The sequence below is a fragment of the Strigops habroptila genome, chromosome 16, assembly GCF_004027225.2.
Source record: "Strigops habroptila isolate Jane chromosome 16, bStrHab1.2.pri, whole genome shotgun sequence".
In the NCBI taxonomy this organism is placed as follows: Eukaryota; Metazoa; Chordata; class Aves; order Psittaciformes; family Psittacidae; genus Strigops; species Strigops habroptila.
The window spans coordinates 3285639-3305066 of record NC_044292.2 but is presented as its reverse complement, the minus strand read 5'-3'; the positions used below and the strand labels follow the sequence as shown (position 1 = coordinate 3305066).

The 19428-nt window shown below is 48.5% G+C and overlaps 2 protein-coding genes across 3 annotated transcripts in view; one reads left to right on the top strand and one right to left on the bottom strand.

Moving 5' to 3' along the window:
• Positions 1-7072, bottom strand: part of MAD2L2 (mitotic arrest deficient 2 like 2) — an 8378-nt gene extending 1306 nt beyond the window's left edge. The window contains exons 1-8 of one of the 2 annotated variants that reach the window (XR_003994564.2): positions 6828-6973; positions 4855-4906; positions 4508-4626; positions 3863-3934; positions 2823-2923; positions 2607-2701; positions 2423-2496; positions 288-380 (exon numbers count right to left, since the gene is read on the bottom strand). Coding sequence is in view for 1 of the 2 variants with exons in the window: in XM_030507655.1 (XP_030363515.1) it covers positions 288-380; positions 2423-2496; positions 2607-2701; positions 2823-2923; positions 3863-3934; positions 4508-4626; positions 4855-4894 (594 nt within the window). In the remaining variant the exon portion in view is untranslated. Of the gene's footprint in view, positions 1-287; positions 381-2422; positions 2497-2606; positions 2702-2822; positions 2924-3862; positions 3935-4507; positions 4627-4854; positions 4907-6827 lie in introns of both variants that reach the window. The other variant, XM_030507655.1, reaches the window with a different exon arrangement.
• Positions 7005-19428, top strand: DRAXIN (dorsal inhibitory axon guidance protein). The gene is made up of 7 exons (XM_030507651.1): positions 7005-7562; positions 12980-13457; positions 14831-15018; positions 15546-15657; positions 16004-16093; positions 16349-16438; positions 18453-19428. The coding sequence occupies exons 2-7, from the start codon at positions 13001-13003 to the stop codon at positions 18563-18565; spliced, it is 1050 nt and encodes a 349-aa protein (XP_030363511.1). The 5' UTR covers positions 7005-7562; positions 12980-13000; the 3' UTR covers positions 18566-19428.

The window sequence follows — 19428 nt, the reverse complement described above, 5'->3', positions numbered from 1 at the left end:
GAGAAACAAGCACCAGATCATTTGATATGCAGGTAGGTGAATGGGGGAAAAAAGTCTGCAATAGGCTAAACAGGAAGAGTTTGTTCCTTTCCTCATAACCAGGTTTATTTTATCACGAGGAGTCTTGCCCTGTTTTGATTACTGGCACAGGCATCTGCCAGACTAAACTACAGCTCAGCAGTGTTAAAACTTCCTCTACAGAAAGCTGCAGAGCTGGCATCAGAGCAGACAAAGCTTGGACCCACATGCAGTTTCAGCCACCTCCTGGGCCAGAATGCTCTGCTCACCTTTAGGATATCGGATGTCATGGTTTTCAGGGGAATAAGCCGGGGGTCATGCATGTGCACGTCCTGTTCATCAGCGAGGATCCAGGGGAAATCCTAGGGGCAGGAACACAAGGTGCTTTATTTGCAGGGGCTGGCAGGCTCCACCAGGCGAGGGCTCTTTCTCAGCACTACATCAGCATTGAGTGAATGAGAAATCCAGTGGTTGAGCAAAGAAACAGGTAACTCAAACCTTTCATATCAGCAAAACTTCACACTTGCACACTTGGCCCTGAGACTGCAGTGGTGCATCTCCCCCACATACTTTAGGCTGCCCCACAACCTCAGGAATTCCCATCAGGCCTTGGCCTTTGTGTAGTGAGTTGGGTGGCAAAGAGTCCCTTGACCATACCAGGAACTCCTACATGGTTACGGAGGGAAGCAAGAGCAAGGATAATCAGTCATCCCCTGGTGCCCAGGTGGCACAGTACCATTGTTGCTGGAGTTCTGAAACATTTCTAGTAATTACTGACTTGGGTTGTGGCCGGGATGGGAATTACTAATGACTAAAGCCCATCATCTAGTGACCCTATAAATGGTGCCAAGTGAGGCCCTTTGAGCTCTCCTGGACTGCAGCGGGCTGTGACCAGCATCTCCCTCTGAGTGGGACACCCCCAGAGTTCACAAACTCTCAGGTTTGTGGTAACTGGAGGACCATCACTGAAGCTGATGAGAGGGCCTGGCTGAAGTCCCCCCCGCTCCTTGAGGCTCAAACCTCTGAGACATTTGATGTGAACATTTCGCTGCACTCAATGGGAATTTTTTAACAGGTACCCTTGTATGTCTTTATGTTTGTGTGTCTGTCTGTGTGTACCCATTACTATGTAGTGTATTACTATGTCGTGTAGTAGATTCTATTGACTCACCTTAAAACTGCAGGCTGCTGGTAGGTGAAAGCCGGTAAAAATCGCACCCGTGGTGAACTGCTGACACTTCTGACAGCCCTTAGATCCCAACTGTTGACCAAGTCTGAGACTAAGACCAGACCTAGCTGCACCTAGGCTCCAGCGGTTCAGAAAGCAAGGGGGGGTCTGGTCTGAACCTCGATACTCAATGGGAGGGTTCCCCTCACCCTTTGTGCCTTCAGTCTCTGCATCAATCATTTTTTAGCTTTATTTTTACCTCTGTTTTCCTTTGTATGCTCCATCCATGTAATGAGTAACAGAGTCAATGTTCCATTTAATTCTGTTACGTTGCACGTTTATAAATTCATATTAAAACTACTCTTGCTACCTTTGATCATTCTTTAAGTGACCCTAAATTGTTCATTTTGTGACAGACTCAGCGTAATTATCTTCAGTTATAGGATCAAACTATAATATTAACTTATTCTAAAGGTAATCTCTCGCTTCTTTAAAAGATACACTCTTAGCTGCCCTGAGTCAGCATGTTCTAGTCACTGCAGCAGCATTTCACTGCAACTCTGCAATGCTCAGGGCATGGATTTCTGTCCTGCCTTGCAAGTTTAAAGGCTGGACTACAATATTACCAGTTTCCATTACTGAGCAGTACAGAGCAGACTTCCATTTTGAAACCACTTCATTAGCTTTATCTATTGTGCCTTCAGACACCCAAAATAACTTGGTTGGGAAAAGAGCTTCCCTGTACCTAAGCAAGGATTCTCAAACAAATATATGTATTTTTGCTTTAAAAAGTGAAGTGCACACACTTTCCTGCAAGATAAAATGTATTTGTGCACTCAAACACCACTAGTTACTTGAATCTTTAGTGTTTCTTGCTGTTTATAAAGAATCAGCCATCCACACACAGTGGATGTGGGATGAGGGCTTACTTTGGTGTTGATTAAATGTACAGTACGTCAGTTGTTGTAAGTGACTGAGCAGGCATTCCGCAGTAAGCATTGTTCTGGTCTAATTCAGGCACTGAAGCAGCTATCGTCTGTGGTCGTGGCTGGTGAATGTGCTCAGCCCTGTAAACCATTTTGACTAATTCAAAGCAAAGCTGTGAAGTGCATCACGTGAAGCTAACGTACATGTTCAAAACAGCTAGTGGCCTTAACCTCAGAGATGCCAACACTCTCATTTCCAGTCTTGGCTCTGCAGCTTGCTCACAGTCAAGTAGCTGAAGGAACTGCTCACCTTTATCACCTGGATCTTTTCCATGTTCCGTGTGGCGGCCTCCCGGGTGTGAACCAGAACTGTGAAGGTGCAACCTGCAAGAGACATGTTAAGATCCCAGTTGGGACAACTAACAGAGGATCAGACACCACCCACTGTCTCAAGCCAGGCAAGGCCGTGCTGTCAGGCTGTAGGGAATGTTTACCTGGGGGATTGTTGTCAAGCACAGCATCGCACACGCTGATCTTCAGGATGAAGGCACGCAGTAACTGCTCCACATGGGAGAGCAGGGACTCTGAACTGGTGAGGAGAGAGCAGTTGTTATGGGCATGCATAAAGTTCTGGGGCTTGGGGCTACCTCCAGCCCACCTCTGCAGAGGCTGGTGTGGATGCCTCAGGCAAGCAGCAAGGGGAGCTTTACCTAATGGAAAGAAGAGGTGGCTGTGTGATCTCAAAGACGAATCTCTCCACAGGGTGGTGCTCTTTATCCAGGATTACAACTACAACTTTCTCCACATCGTTCTGCAAGAACAAAGATAGAAAAACCTCTTCTTTAAAACAAGCTGTCTTCTGCCCCCGCTGAGCTTCACATGCTTCTGATAAAGTGGGAGTATGCTTATTTGTTGTGGCTCACAGCACTAGCAGTTATCAGAGCTTCAGCACTGCCAGACTATTCTTATGGAGGAGAAAAAAGGCTTTTGCAAAGCCATTACTTGCTAGATGTTAAACTGATAGCTTATCTCTAAGACCTAGGGATATGGTTTTGTGGTGCACTTGGCAGTCCTAGGGTAAAGGTTGGACTTAATCTTACAGGTCTTTTCCAACCTACTTGATTCTGTGATGCTATGAGATGCACCAAATAGTACATTTCTCTAGGTACTGTTTTGGAACAAAGGAGGAAATGTACAGCCATCTCACTGCATCCCTCAGGAATAGACAGTGATAAGGAAGCTAAGATATGCTTAGACCGTTGGCGAAATACTATTTCCATTCTCTAATTGCATCTGTAGAGAGCAGAGAACGCAAGATCTGCCAGCATCCTACATCCTGAAATGCTTTGTGTGGTCACACCTTGCTCTTACAAAGCCCAGAGTTCGCTCCTACCTTTGCTTGCTGGCTTACAGCAGAGCATTCAAACTATTCTGCCAACTAGGTGCTTAAACTTAAATGTATTCAAAAGCAGCACATTAACACACAGAATGATATAACTGGAAACATACAGATGTGTATCCTCACGTGCAGGTATCAGACACAACTAAATGCCAATGATCAGCAGCAAGGCAGGGCCTTAACTGCAAGGGAAGGTGATGGATGTTTTTGTTGTTAGTAGTTTTATCAGCTACTATATTGTAAATGGTAAATTTGTAAATGAATTTTGCAGTGAAAATGGTATTTATGGTCTCTTACTTTCTATCAAGACCCCGGGCAGTACTTTTGCCCGGGTCCCTAATATGATCTTACCTTCTCGAGCAGGGGCTTTACACAGTGCAGGGTGTCCTGAATGTACTGGTTCAGCTCCGGGTGGCAGGACATCTGGAGCAAACACAGTGAATAGTCAGAGCTGGGCTCTGATGTGAACCAGGACAATGCTAACGGGGAAGGCTTAAACAGAAGCACCAACCAGAGTGTTACACAGCACGTGAGTCCCTGAGTCAGGCTTCAAATAGCTTTTTTCACCACTAAGTTGCCAATTCCAACCAGTTATTCAAACCATAACCTTCTTTCATGGAAGGATAGTTAGCTGAGGCAGATCACTGTACCCACACAGCTGTAGCATAGTGGGAATATATACCCACAGTAGCACGTTGGGAATAGTATATCCCAACCATCACTACTTCTAGGAAGCATGCTTCCATGTTGCCTTACTGCACATAGCTGGGGAAGCCTTTTACTACTGCTGCTGCCCATGATGTGCTTGTTCCACAAGTACTGCTCTATCCTCAGCTGTTCTCCCTTTTGACAGGAACTAAGTTCTCTTCAAAAAATGAGTTTGCACGTTAAAACAAAGCATGGAGGTGATTTAGTCTGTTCTGGTGAGCGTTGCCTGACACTTGCTATTTGGCTTGTCCATCCATGTGGCTGTCAGCTTCCAGGAAAACCTCCTACCTGGACAGGTACGTTGTATTTTTTCCTCTTCTGAAAGATCCCAATAGGATAAACTTCTCTGACATACAAGATAAGGTGAACAGCCACTTCCAGAAACTCTGAAAGCACATCTGCAACAACTGAAAAACAAAAAATGCTCATGTAGGGAGGGGAGAAACATGCAGAGCAATACTATATACTCATGGGGATATATTCAGGGAAAGATGTCTTTCCCTGTATTAATTTCACCTGCTCCCCCTGAGCTACAGGAAGTTTTGGGATAGAGCAACCCTCCAACAACACTTCCACAAGCTAAAGTGCCAACAAGCAGCCTTGCAAACATACCAGATGGCAGCTTAGCACATTACCTTGCCCAAAGTTAAGGTCCTGCCGGGTGAGAGTGGTCATTCTTCCCAGAACCTGGAAGTAACCACAAAAAAGAATGTTTATCCTCTGGTTCCTGTGTTATTAATACAGTCAGCTCCTGGAGCCGTCCCCTTCCCTAGTGCTGCTGAGCTCAGAGTCAACACACTAAAGAAGAAAAAGTTAAGATCTGCCCAACTCACAGTTCTTTGCTATCTCCCTTTTTGACACATTTGGCCAGGACTGGACAATTCATGATTCCTAAGACACAAAGTTTAGGCAATCACTTTTTTCTTCTAAAGCCATAGAAGTGTTCTCATACCAGAACACGCCCTTTGCTAACCCCTATATCCTATCCCAAAACAAGAACTTTTCAGTTCTATGGGTTTATTCTAACACCACCACCACCAACCACTGCTTGTTCAGGCTTGGATCTGCACCCTCATTGACATGACACAACAGAGGTAGTCACGTGCTGTCCACTACCAACAGCTTCAGTGTTTTCACTCTCTAGTCCCAAGGAAACCAAACCCCACACAGCCCCATAATTGTTAACATGGAATTTGTCACACAAAATCATGGAATCGTGGAATATCTCAAGTTGGTAGGGACGCATAAAGATTATGGACTCCAGCTCCCTGCTCCTCACAGGAGTACCTGAAACTAAACCATATGACTAGGAGCATTGCCCAGACATTCCTTGACCTCTGCCCTGGGGAGCCTGACATTTGTGACAATTATAAAGGGACATCATTGAGCCAACAATCAAACAGCAGACACTGGGGTTCAACTTTCCAGCAGCTTTCCTTATACAGTGGAGTCTGCATTTTAAGCTGCACATAGTTTTCTACTTATTTTTCTATTATTTTTATGATTTCTATTATTTTATCCATGCATCCAAACTCTGACTGCTAATAGCAGCACCACTGTTCATAAACCGTGCTCCATGAGCAGCACAAGTGTCTCTCAGCCCCCTGGTAAGGCACAGACATTGCAATCAGATGTTGAGCCACTGATCTTCAAGTTGTTTCAGCTGCAACAACCCCTGTTTTGCAAATCTACAAAGAATTACTTCAACCACAAAACAGGCAGCTACTCTCCTGTTTTAAATTAGAATCTTACCATTGTATACAAAGAATGCCTGGACTATTGGTGATCTGCTACAATAAATAAAATTAAAGATACTCAAGCATCTCTAGCACCTCAGCTACAGTGACTCTCAAATGTGAATGAACAATCTGTATCACAGTAGCATAAAGAATCTGTATTTTTAGAGGTTTAGGTTCATATCTTCATCTTAACATCACCCTTTCTTAAACAGACCACAGCATCCCAAGAAATCCACCCTTCAGTCACAGCGTCAGGCCAAAGAATCACACATTTAATACTCTCTCAGCTCAAGGTTTTGGAGTGACTGGTCGGAGCAATGCTGCAGGTAACAGCCTTTCGAATCCACTGTCCTAAATGTATGAGGTCAGATAAATTTGTCCCCCCTTCCTGCTGTAACAGAGCACTGGAGGGATGCTATAGGGGAAGCAGGAAGGAGGCATCAGGAAAAAGCCTGCCCGCCCTTCGTGGCGCTTTTGGAAGGCAGCAATCTGTTACTGAGGGGATTTCAGAAGAAAAGGGAGGCAAAGGAGGCAGGAACATCACGTAGTGTGTAACCCATCACCTTCCAAATGCCCGTGTGTACTGCGCGGAACGGCTGCAGAGGCCTCTCGCGGTGCCCTGCCCGCCAACCGCCCCGCACACCAGCTGCTCCAACGGCCAGGCAGGCGGGAGCACACAGCAGGGCTGTTCCGAGCCGCGCAACCGGGCGTGCAGCGCCGCTCCCTTCGCGAAGCGGCTTCCCGGCCCCGCAGAGCCCCCTCGGCACCGCGCTCCGTGCCCCCACCGCCCAGAGGATCCCGGCGACCGCCACCGCCTCGACCCCGCCCGCCCCGAGCCGCGGAGGCTGCCCCTGCCCGCCGCCCCTCACCGCCGCACGGCGCCGCTCCCTCCCTCGCGGCGGCGCCCAGCGCGGAGCCGGGCGGCGGCGCGGCCGTGTGACGTCAGAGCGGCGTGCGGCCCAGCGCCCCCTGGCGGCGGGAGGAGCGGCCGCGGCGGGTCCGGTGCCGAGGCTCCGCCGTCCCCCACCGCCCCCCCCGCGGCTCCCGGCCGCTTCCCCCGCCTCGCACCGCAGCTCCCTCCGCTGCAGCGGGACTCGGTGCGGGGAGCGGGGGGACGCTGGTCACCCATCCCGGTCTCCCACCCCGCTACCGTAACACGGGGCACCCCCTGCGGGCAGCGGGGACCCCGCCCCGCCCCACGCAGGTGAGCGGGGACCTGCCGCCGGGCCGCCCCGCCTTTGTCTCCGTCCTTTGTCCGCCCCGGTCCCCGCCTGGGGCAGGAGCTGTTCCTGCCTCCAGCCCCGCGGGAGCGCGCACCGGGCATCCCACATCACCCGCCCCTTGCGCCCCCCCGCGCCCCTCCCAGCCCCACCTCCCCCGCACCATGCACCCCAATCCCCCGGGATTCCCGGCGGCCCCGGCTCCTCTCCACATTCCCCCACTGCCTTCCCCCTGTCTCCTCCTCCTCCTCTTCTTCTTCCTCCTCCTCCTGCACTCGGGTTTGAGCACCCGCTGCCCCCCGGCAGAGCTGCCTTCCCTCGCACCGCCGCTGCCCTGCCCCGCCTGCCCGCCGGGCTCAGCCCGCACCGAGGAGCCGCGCACAGGTAGGCAGCGCTGCCCGCTCCGCGCTCACCCCGCGCCCAGCCCGGGGGTGACTCCCATGAGCTGAACTCCCTTTGCTCCCGCACGGATTGCGGGGAGCGAGGGGCACTTTCCCACTTTCCGTGCGCCCCGGAGGAGACAAAGGCTGGGGGGTGACGGGCACCCCCGGCGCGGTGCTCCTGGTCGCGGCGGCATCGCTCAGCGGCGGGAGCTGAGTCCCGAGCTTGGACAGCGCCGGTGCGCGGTGCCTTCAGCCAGCCCTATCTATTGTCACTCGTGCCGGGAGCTGGCTCCGGGCACTCTCGGTCCCGCCGCGGTCCTGCCGCCCGGCGCGATGTGCAGCGCCACACACCTTGCAGGCGTGTGCGGGGCGGGCGTCCCACCGCCCCAGGTCCCTGCTGCTCCAGGGGCTCCTGCAAGCTCCCCCCGCCCCGAGATGGCTCTCCCCTTTCCCGGCAGCGCGGTCGCCTCGGCCAGAGGCAGCGGCACTGCACGGGTACGGCCCGGCTCTGGAAAGTAGCTGAGGGCTGAAGAGAGCTTTTCCCACCCAGTCATTGTGCTTGCGGAGCCGTGCGCTGCCGTGCACCGAGCCCCTAAGTACCCGCGGGTTGTTCTCTGCTCTTCCTCTGCTGATAAAAGTGAGATCTCGTCTCTGAATTAAATCAGTTTGGCATCAGTTAATGGCTTATTACAGCTGGTAATTCATCTTGTGGGATTTAAGTGACATTTATCCAATTCACACCTGAAGTCTTCCCGTCAACCAAAGGCTTAATGGAAATGGGTTTGTATCCCCCAGCTCCTCTCCCTTGCAGAAGGAGGCATTAATTCCACACCTTTTGATTCAAAGGGAGAATGACATGCAGGGAAAAAGGGGGAAAGCACAGCCTGGCTGTTGTGCCAGGCAGGACACATCCACTTCTCCTCCCAGTGACGATCGCGCTCAATATGCCCCCGTTCTCCCTGTCACACTGGCGGGTGCTTTCCAGCCTGGTGAGCAACGACCTTTGCTATTGATTGTGTCTCATTTGTCACCCGGCATTGTGCATTAAACTGGAGAGTCCTCTCTGCTGTGCTGACAGCAAGTGACTATATCTTGGATGCTAATCTCAGCCTCGTTGCTATTTTAATCTCATTATTGGGCAGCGTAGACTCTGTTTGATAGCAGCGCGCCTATGATGGCTGTGTCAGCCACTTCTGGAAGTCCCAGAGGGAAGAACAGCAGAGGGTACTGCATATTCATTCATGTGCCCCTCTTCCCCCCCAATACAGTGTGACTTGCTGGGCTGCTCTGTCCTTCTCGCACCAAACACAGTCACAGGGGTCAAGGAATCTGTGGAGTCAGATAAATATGAAAGACGAGGTAGGGAGGAAAGGTGATGATGGGTACAGGAAACCTAAGAAAGGGCAGCTCCAAAGAGGGACCCAAAAGGACTGGAGATCTGTGAGCAGGGGACTCAGAAATGTTGGAGAGAAGAAAAGTGTTGTTACTTTTGCCCTGGGCAGGAAAAGAAAAGGGTGCATATAAGATTACCTGTGTGCTTTTGGGGACGCTAGAAAGCTTGGAGAGAGCCCTTTGAAATGGGAAGGTCTCTTGGCAGATTGTTTATGAAGCTTCCCAGCATTTGCCTTCAGAAACAGAAAAACAGATGGAAAGAGACCCAGCAGGGAAGTGAAATCTCATTTATCTGCACAATGCCAAGCTCCTGGCTACAGCCAGCTCTCTGCATGTCAGCTACCAGAGCCTACCCCGTCCATTCTGCTCCAGGCCTTCCCAAGCCCATCCATCACCCTGTGGCTTCTTATTTACAGGGAGCCTGGCACATGAAGCTGGGTTTATTGTCTAGCATCCCTGCCACACATGCACATACACACAGCACCCTTGTAGATGCACATACACTGTGTCTATTGCTGCAGCTTGGGCATGTCTAGAGTCCAGGAAATCTGCCAAAGTCTGAGCTTATCAGAGCCAAAGAGAAATCTGTCCCAGCGTACGTGCTTGGGTTTAGCTTGGTTCAGCCCTTGAGCATTCAAACTGCATCATTTGTGGTCCGGGGTGACAAAGGGTCTTGATATTCTGTATTTCTCAGTTCAAGAGTTTTGTGCCTCTTGGCTGTGACATGAAGAACATGAGAAGTTAAAGCTAGGACTGTTGGGCACCATGTTTTAAGTGAGATATGTGAATGAACACAGCTGAGCTGACGTTCCTGCTTTGTCTAATACAAAACAATTACAGCAGGGGCAGTTTCAGAACCTATTTTAAAATCCAAGTGACACAACTGTATTTATAGGGGGAAAACATGCCTGAGTTTGTGTGTACCTACTCAGTCCATGGCTGCCTTGCAGGATTACAAGCAGAGAGCAGAGTAATAGCAATTGTACAGGGGAGTCCAGAGAAAGAGACTCCCCACAGGGAAAATTACTCAAGATGCAAAAACCGCCCCTAATTTCCCTTACAGGATTGTGACCATCCACTACTAACCCAAAATGGATCGAAATAGTGGCTGAGAGACAGCACTACAACTCACTCATCAGCCCTGAGCCTGCACCCTGGGTAGCCCTAAGGCCTTATCTTTTCTTTACACATTTTCTCCTTAGTAGTAGCAGCTTTGCTACCTCAGGAGGTAGGTGGCTGTAATCCTGAGGGTACAGAAGGGAAGTGCAAGGCATTGGGTGGAACAAGGCGGATGCACGTCTGGTGTTGTCAAGAGCTCTAAGGGCAGCTTAAGTTGGTAAAGTACTTCACCTATATCCTTTATTAATATATGAACCCCAAGACGAGGATGAATTCCATACTTGTAACATGTATGTATGTTTGGTTTAGAGCAATTTAAGAAAGGCATCTTTCAGACCTCTTTCTGCCTGGCATATGGCTCGGGACAGAATTTACCCTCTAAGAAGCGGTGCATCAGCAGTGTGAGAACATCTCTGATGCCCACATCAGCAAGCCTGCGGCTAGCACTGTCTTTTGTGGACTGTGGTCCTCACAGAGTTGAAGGTAGAGTTTACTTTGTTGCTCAGACATTGAGGGACCTGAGCACAAAGAACTAGGGATGCTGTTGTGTTATTCAGCTGCCTTTCGGAAGTGTGAATTTTACTGCTTCTGCAGGGTAAGAAAAATGAAGGAGGCAGGAAGACGTTTCTGAAGTTAAAGATAGATCAGAGCATGGAAACAAGTGGTTAAGAGCAGGCTGTGTCTCTAGCACAGCAGTGTTGCAGTAACCTAAGGTACCAAAACTTTTCCACACACTGTTTTGGTTTGACAGACAGCTCAGATCTCCCTGACCACAGTGCAGTACAGGTGTTTATCTGCATTATTAATGTGTGATTCCCAGAGACACAGTAACACAGCGTGTTATCCTGCCCGCTCAGCCAGTGCTGAGATGAGGCAACCCTTGTGCTTGAGCTGCACTTTCATCCTGTGTCATGCCAACAAGACAGCTGGGCAGCTTAAATAAATACCCCCTGCACGTTGAAGCAGACCTTCTGTTTAACTGCCCTGCAGCATTTAGCTGTTTTCTAGCAGCATTTAGCTGTTTTCTAGCTAGAAAGCCAGAATCTGCAGCTAATGTGCCTGTCAGGTTCACCATCAAAGGGGCCACGTCTGTGTGAGGGAGACAGGAGACACTCACCTTGTATTCTCTTTGCACTTGTACTCTTAGTATTTTGCCTACAGATGAAAAGGTAAGATACTGTTTCTAGACTTTGAGTTGTTCTAAGTGATGCCTTGATCCAGTTGGTTTGCTCTGGTTCTCAAAGAGAAAATCCTAGGAAAAACCAAAGACTGTGGATGCAGAGCTTCGGTTTTGCTGGGTTACTATTTGTCCCATTGGTTTTGAAGTAGGACTTCAAGTGCTTTGTTACTAGATTTAGCTGTCAGTCTGTTTTCTCTTTGTCCCAAGTAGCTGCCAATAAAATACTATTCATAGTATTCAGTTAAGAGGATGAAGACATCTCTTTCTAAGATCCCCAGGTGCTCTAGGAGGCTGGGGCTGCTCTGATGGCAGAGGTTTCATTGACTCAAAACCCTCCATATCTACCTCAGGTTGAAAGAAAAGAGGAAAGGAAGAGCCAAGAGCTATTCTTAGGGTATCTCCTGTCAGCTCCACAAAAAGGCACTGAGATTGGCCTCAGAGGATGTTACCTGCTGCCCTTCACAGGTGACAATGGCTGGTCAAACAGCAAGGAAGCACAAGCCATTGTAACTATGGAGCAAAGTGGTTCACCTGGTGAACAGGCAGGTGGAAATCCAGTGCAATGGGATGCTGGGGTGCAGGAATGATGGGGAGGAGGTTGAGTGAAGAGCTGTGGCTGTAACTATGTGATAGACTTTCTCAAATGTAAGCATAGATTTGGTTTTCTGACAGTCACAGGGAACTCTGGCTTTAAGCTGCCCAGATTGAGAGGGACAGTCTAAGAAAGTTGCTGCAAAGTGAAAGGCTGCACTGGAAATGCTGAAAATACTTTTCTCCTTTTTGTGGGAAAGGATGGTGGAGAATAACTTAATTAGAGAAATCTCTAATTTCTGCAACGTCCCAAAGCCATGTTTGATGACGTAAACACAGGGATGAAGGAAGATCCTCACAAATATTCCTGTGGAACAGAATGAATGAGAACAGTCCACAGCCACTGTGCTGAGGGACTTGGCCTCAGTGTTCCTTGGACTTAAATTACCCTCCCAGTGACAGGCCCACCTTGGTGGGGTGAGGTGAAGTGACCAGTGCAGAGTCCAGGAGGGAAAGTGGGACAACCTCAGTCTGCCTCCCTGCCCCCTGATCTTTAGGCCAGCAGCTCCTGCTCTGCTGACAGCAGATTTGTTTCTCTGTGAGGCATCAGCACAAAATCTCTAGTGTTTTTAATTCCCTTTGACCAGCTTCAGCCACCCTGAAGCAGTATGTGTGTTGCTGTACATGTGTGTCTATCTTGAGCTGCTCAGGGCTGTTGCTGGTCCTTCGAGGCCGCCATCTGCTTCCAGTTCTGTTCATCTTGACATCTTCATTGCAGGGACACCAGCAGTGAGGAGGGGCCAGTGCCAGCCAAGCCTGGGATGCCACCCTGGCAGGAACAGCCCTGGCCAGGCAGCTGGTGCTGTGCTGGAGCTGTAGTCCACAGGAGCCAGTCCCAGCCCCTCAGATGGTGGGCTGTGAATGGGAGGGTAGGGGGGCCGCTGAGGAATCAAAGGGAAGTGTCCTGCTGATTGATGGCCCTCATTTGCACATGAAACTGGGACCCTTCAGCGCTGCAGGCCCTGCACGTGTGTCTCAGCTGCTGTAACCAGGGCTGCGAGAGAAGGTAACCAAGGAGGCAAAAACTCACTTCTAGCTTTGAACACCGTAACTGTTTTCATCTAAGTGTCCTAGGTCTGAATCTTGCTTGCCTTTACAGTTCCTAGAGGTTGCTTACTTTACCATTTTAATTGCAGGAGAGGCAGAGCACCAGGATTATGGCAATTTTTTCCACCTTCCCTCCTTTCCTTTTCCTGTGCGTGCTGGTTCTTTCTGACATCAGCCTTGCAGTCTCCCCGGACCCTGGCACAAAGCTCAAAAATGTTCCAGAGAACAACAACCATCTTCAAAACCAAGACATGTGGCTGCAGCAGCCCAGAAGTGGCCACCACCACAAGCATGGCTTGGCCAAGAAGGAGAGGGTCCATGCCATGCCTTCTAAAGGGCAGCCAGATGGGGAAGAGGCCTTCAGAACGGGTAGTGGAGCTCCAGCTGTGGAAGAGCTGGCGGCAGAGGGACAGCCAGCAGCCCTGAAGCAGAACAAGGATGTGTTCCTGGGGTTTGAACTCCCATATCCTGAGAGGGAAAACCAGTCCCCTGGGTCTGAGAGAGGAAAGAAGCAGAACCGAGAACATCGGCGCCACAGCCGCAGGGACAGGCTGAAACACCACCGAGGTATTTGCTCTCCAGGGCTGCTGGGTCACTGGAAATGAGTGCCACTTGTGTGAGGGCAAGAAGATGCAGCTGTGGTTGAGCCACATGGGTGTGTGGAGGGTGTGGGATGTGTGCCTGCTCTGGGGAGAAATCTGCCAAACAAAAGAGGCACAAGAAAAAAGGGGAACTCCAGACCTAGAGGTTTTTACTGCTGGCTGCAATGTTGTGGAAATGACCTGGTTTGCCTTACAGGGGAGCTCTAAATGTTCCAAGGATTTGAGGGGTTGTTTTGGGGTGGCCTGTTTTGGTTTTTTAGCAAATGGTTCAATTTATGAACAAACATGTCCAAGCCATGCTCAATCACTGACTTCGAAGCATGACCAGAACTAGAAATAATACAAACCACTACTCTGCTTGAAGATCAGTTTCTTCTCATCAGAGCTTGTATTCTTCTATATTTATGTTGAACTACAAAACCTACGAATTTTGCAGAGGTGAAATTGCATTAATTGCTTCAAAATGTTGTTGTGTTTGACTGGGACTGGTTTCCTTTGCAGGTCCAGTTGTGGGTGTGTGTCTTTGGGGTATGGTGTGGTAAATCTTTAGCTCTATTAAAGCAGGAGACTTCTGTCAATCTACTATCTGTCGAGCTGGGTGTCAGTATTCTTGAGTTCCAGCTATCACTCCTCCCTGCATCAGTAAGAAGAGCTCTATTGTTTTCTCAGGGGACTGACTAAACAACTCATGTTAAGCAATATGGAAGAGTATGTAACAAAGCTGGTTTGAAACACCATTTGCAGACTACAAAACAGGCCTTGTTTCTTTGGTTTAACTTAAGGGCTATATTTAAGTAATACTTTGTAAAAGCAGGGGTTAGGCTGTGAAGATATTCTTGTTTCAAGTTAGGTAGGTCCTCACTTGAGCTAACCCACTACTAAAGTCAAATAAGAGTGTGTTCACATGTATTTGCAGCAGCTTAATCCATTGTTTTTAAAATGGTTAATCAGGTACATTTTGTACTCTTGATACCAGAAGAAGAAATTCTTTGCTTCTTGAGCATGAGATAGATGTATCTTCAAGAAGGTACGATCATAGAATCATAGAATTGTTAGGGTTGGAAAGGGTCTTACGATCATCTAGTTCCAACTCCCGTGCCATAGGTAGGGACACCTCCCACTAGACCATTATGTATGACTTAAGAATGTAAAAATCAAGATGCATGTATTCTGGACCTGATTTAATAGCATGAGACTGGTTTTTTGCACTGGTCTGAACAGGGTCCAGGGTGGTGGAACACTGATGATGAAATCTGAATTCCTTTGACTAGAATCTATGGCACTCAGAGAAAAAAGGGATGAGAAAGCTAATGCTACTATACCTATTGCCCTCTGCAGGGAAGACTCCTGATGCTGGGCCAAGCTCCCTGTACAAGAAACCTGAAAGCTTTGAGGAACAGTTTCAACACCTGCAGGCGGAGGAAGCTACAAGTCTGGCTCCCACCACGCTTCTCATCACTGCACTGGAACTAGCTGTTTCCACGGAAGAGCCTCCTGCTCTTCCAGCCACATCACCACGGTCACAGGTAAAGAGACAGCGCTGTACCTCTGATGCAGACAGGTATCTCCTGCAGATAAGGTCCAGTTTCCTTTTTGTTTCCAGTTAGAGGTCAGTGCTTGCTTAACACCAAAACTCTTGCTCAAAAGCAGCTCTCTGTCTTGGAGACATCTAAACACCTCTTCTTCACAAACACTTCCTTTTATTGCTTCTCTTCCTTGCCCTATTTCTCCCTTAGCTAGTCGTCATCTTTCAGTTTTAAGGACCAGAGAAGCAGTAGGAGCACTTGGCTGTAGAGGCAGCATGTCCTAATGCTCCTTGCTTGCCTTTTGTCCTCACCCAGTGGAAACTTCCCTCTTGGCTTCAGCTACAACAAGGGAAAGCTCTTCCCTTTCGAAAATAAGGTGACAAGAATTCCCAGTGGATAAGACAGGGATGGAGGGGGGGAATCATAAAGCCTTTTTAATGTCTAAAAGCATCAGGACAATTTGCAGAGACTTCAGGGTCACTATACAAGTGTAATCTGTTGTCTGTTTGGTTTCTTGTGGTTTGCAGGCCCGCCTCAGGCAAGATGGGGATGTGATGCCCACCCTAGATATGGCACTCTTTGACTGGACAGATTATGAGGATCTCAAACCAGAAATGTGGCCATCTGCTAAAAAGAAAGGTGCTAAACCTCCCCATCCTTTTCCCTAATGTCCTTCTGTAAGGTCCATCCCATGGTTAGTGTTCACAGCTGTGCTGAAGGATGTGAGATCATAGTGGTGTGGAAAGAGAGAAAAAGCATAATGCTGGTTGTGTTTTGTACTCAGTTTCAGCATATTTCTCATTTTGGATGCATAGTTTGAGGGCAGAGGAAGAATGATAGATGGAGGGTTGAGAAATAGGGAGGAGATGAAGGTTTAGAGTTCAAACTCTGCAAGTTTGAGGCTGTTTTCCCCTGGAACAATATAGTCTCCAAAATAAAAACACTAGCATGAAATTTTCTGTTGGGATCTGTTTGTTTTCCACAGAAAAACGCCGCAGTAAGAGCCCCACCAGTGGAAATGAAACAGTGATGGCTGAAGGAGAGCCCTGTGATCATCACCTTGACTGCCTCCCAGGTCAGGATCAGCTTTGTGGAGTCATTTCTCCAAACATGAGATTGTCTGAAACCCAGCACAGGTTCTAATACAACATCCTGATTTCTAATACTGGTAGGAAGTGGTATGCAGACAGAAGGGCAGAGGCTCTCTGTGCCACAGAGATGTGTTGTGGAGACAGATGATGCCTGTACCATGGAGCTGTCATGGGGGTTAGTAGCCCTACAAGAGAAAGGGGATAAATGAGCTGTGCTGAGCCTTGTTCCTGTGTTGCAGGCTCTTGCTGTGACTTGCGTGAGCACCTCTGCAAACCACACAATCGAGGCCTTAACAACAAGTGTTATGATGACTGTATGTGCACTGAAGGTAAGTTCAGCTCTTTGCTCTCCCCCTTCCAGCTGGCTTCATGGTTGGCTGTGGTGGCTCAGGATAGTGATTTGTACATGAAAATAGGAGCCAAGCTCTGCTGCTTTTAGCCTTTCCCTGCCACTGATTAACAATGTGACCATTGAGACATCTTGTTTTCCCTCTTGAGAACAAAAATCTCAATATCTATAATCCTAACAGAAGAAGCCACAATGTATTAACATTTCAATGATGCTTTAAATTATCACAGGTTATAAAAGCAGCCTACTATCCTTGTTTTGTGTGACCTTATGCCTCAGCTTTCCTGAGTTAATTTCAACTGAACTTGTAGCAATTTAGTAGGTGTGGGCAGGACACAGACTTTTGTTTCTTAAACCTTTTTCTGAAGGATGCACAGCAGCCCTTTATAGACAGTTGCATTATAAAGATGTTGAAAGGCACTCTACTAGTCTGAACATGTTCAGGATCAGGTCCAGGCTAGAACAAAACTCTGGTTACCAAGCTTTGTGACCTGTGTTAGGTACTTAGTGACTCTGACCAGGTCAGTCAGCTTTTTACCCAGGTAAGCAGACTGCTTTCCTGGAGTTGCAATGTTAAATGACAGTCTTCACCTTGGGTGTGTGATGTAACACTTGAAGGTCCTCATCAGAGATGACGTCCTGATAGATTAGCCTAGGAAAGTGTTTCTGCAAGCCTAACGAGGGGTGCCCCTGGCCCTGCTTTATACTTAAGCTAGTTATAAGTTGATGTCAAATGTGCATCCTCTGTAGCATTAAAAAGATCCCCAGAGGTATAGCGTCCAGATAAGACAGACAAGATTCTCACATAAGAGCAGAGCTCTGATCTTGTGTGTTTCTCCTTTTGGTAGGCCTGACTGCCCTGGAGGGATTGGTAATGAGGGGCAGAAACCCAACTTTAAAGTAGCGGGTCACAGGGTAGCCCAGGGACATGCACTCCAAAAGGCTGCTCAGTGACCTGTGACATTGGCTGGGTCTCCTGTGTACAAGTACTCAAGGACAGTTTATGGGCTGTCTCATTATAAAAGCTATAAATCCTCAGCTTTCCCCACTCCGGGGGTGCTGGCACTGTTGCTGCTGCTGCCTGCTCTGGAAGGAAAAAGAGCTGCAGTTTCTAGGATGACCAAATCAGCTCCTGCCAATCTCAATGACCAGATTGAAAATTGAAAATCTATTGAAAATCTGTTGAAATGCATTTCATAAGAATTACTTACGCAAAGCCTGCACCCTGTCTGGCCCAACTAGCTACTCATTCTGGTGTAGCAAAGTCAGGCAATAGACACCAAAAGATAAATCAATCAGTGCCAGAAATTGATGAGTTACCCTGAGCAGAGGCTCCCATTGCCTTCCATTGCCATGGGAGAATAACTACTCATGTTTTTTACAACTAAAATGCCTTTTTTTCCACCTTAGTGTTCATCAATGCTATATCAGATAGCTTCCATGAGACCCTGCACTTCAAGCATCCAAAACAGAAACTGAAGGAGAGTGAGCTTTGGATCAGACCTCCCAGTAACAATGCTTCCAAGTCTCTTCCCTCCTCTCCTGAAGCTTCAGGGAAATAAACAGCAAGGGGAGCTCCCTTGCCATTGCTGCTGCACATTGAATCTATAGTAATTTCCCAGTGGAGAGCTCACTTAGACAGTAATGGGAAGTAATAGGGGGAAACCAAGCAGGGCTTCCATAAAATCACTGGAAACAAACCAGATAATTCATTGGCATTTCAAGAAGCCAGTGAAAGCTTCTGCCTGAGCCAGTGCATCCCAAACCAGAGCAGTGAGCCAAGCAGAACAGCAGGGCCCAGAAAGCAGTATGCCCTGTCCATGTGAGGCATTTCTCTGCCACCTCATTTGACACAATCCAGGCTTCCCAGCCCTGGGACTGTCCCCACTTGCAGCAGGCTCTGTCGTGAACTGAGGCCAAGAGCTAATTGTCTGATGTTACTGCTGTAGTGAGCCCTGGTCCCTCCTGCTCACTTACACGTGTCTTTTCCATAGGGCTACGCTGTTATGCCAAATTCCACCGGAACCGAAGAGTGACCCGGAGGAAAGGGCGCTGCGTGGAGCCCGAGTCAGCCAACGGAGAGCAGGGATCATTCATTAATGTTTAGGAGGGTGGGATTCCTGCCTGGATGGTCAGGAGCTGGGGTCAAGCTGTTTTATACCTAGCAATGGGAATTAGAGGAGAAAAGTCAAGCAAATGACTGAAGCTGCAGGCTTGGAACATGCCATGTTCCAACTAAACTGAAGCTCGTGTTAATTATAAACTGAGTGGCCTCAGGCTTTTCTGTACCAGGACTGCATTCCACCTCCTTTCCCTCAGCACATTCCTGCCATTGGGCTGGGTCCCCCTCTCCTGGTTAGTAAGAGGTGATCATGACTACCATTCTACTGCTGGTAGTAAGCTCCTCCTCTCAACAGAGGCAAGATATGACCCATCCTTCACATCAAATGGGATATGAGCTTAAACTTCACCCCTTAACTATTACTTGAGAAGAAAGGTAGAGCCTCCTTCAGGATCAGAGGTTCCTAGAGGACAGGAAGCTTGTAGCTGGTGGAATCAAAGATAGGAAACAGGTCAGCAGGAAGGTGAGAGAGGCCCTTCTGACAGAGCTCATGCTCTCTCCCTTGTTCACTGCTACAGACAGGTATTCCCTAGCTGTTACACACTACCTGTTTTCTTTGGCACCATCTAGTCCTTTCCTAGCTTCCAGAAAACCACCTGGCTTCTGCAAGGATGTGGCAGGACATCCCAGCCTGCAGCTCTCACTCATTTAGTTACCCTGCCAAGTCTGTTATTTGTAATGATTATGTTTAGGAGCTTGCTGGGGAAGTGATAGTTTTCCTAGTGAGCCAAAAAATAAAGGGTTTTGGTAACAGGAGATAGGGACAGGCTGTTCCATTGTAGTAAATCCTGTGATATGTTGCATGTGTGTTTCCATGATATGTAAATAAAGATATGATAGATATCTTT

Excerpts from the sequence above, each read along its gene's own strand:
- DRAXIN (XM_030507651.1), top strand. The coding sequence starts at position 13,001 with ATGGCAATTTTTTCCACCTTCCCTCCTTTCCTTTTCCTGTGCGTGCTG. Across the intron at positions 15,019-15,545 it reads CCACATCACCACGGTCACAG|GCCCGCCTCAGGCAAGATGG; the intron begins GTAAAGAGACAG and ends TGTGGTTTGCAG. Across the intron at positions 16,439-18,452 it reads TGACTGTATGTGCACTGAAG|GGCTACGCTGTTATGCCAAA; the intron begins GTAAGTTCAGCT and ends TCTTTTCCATAG.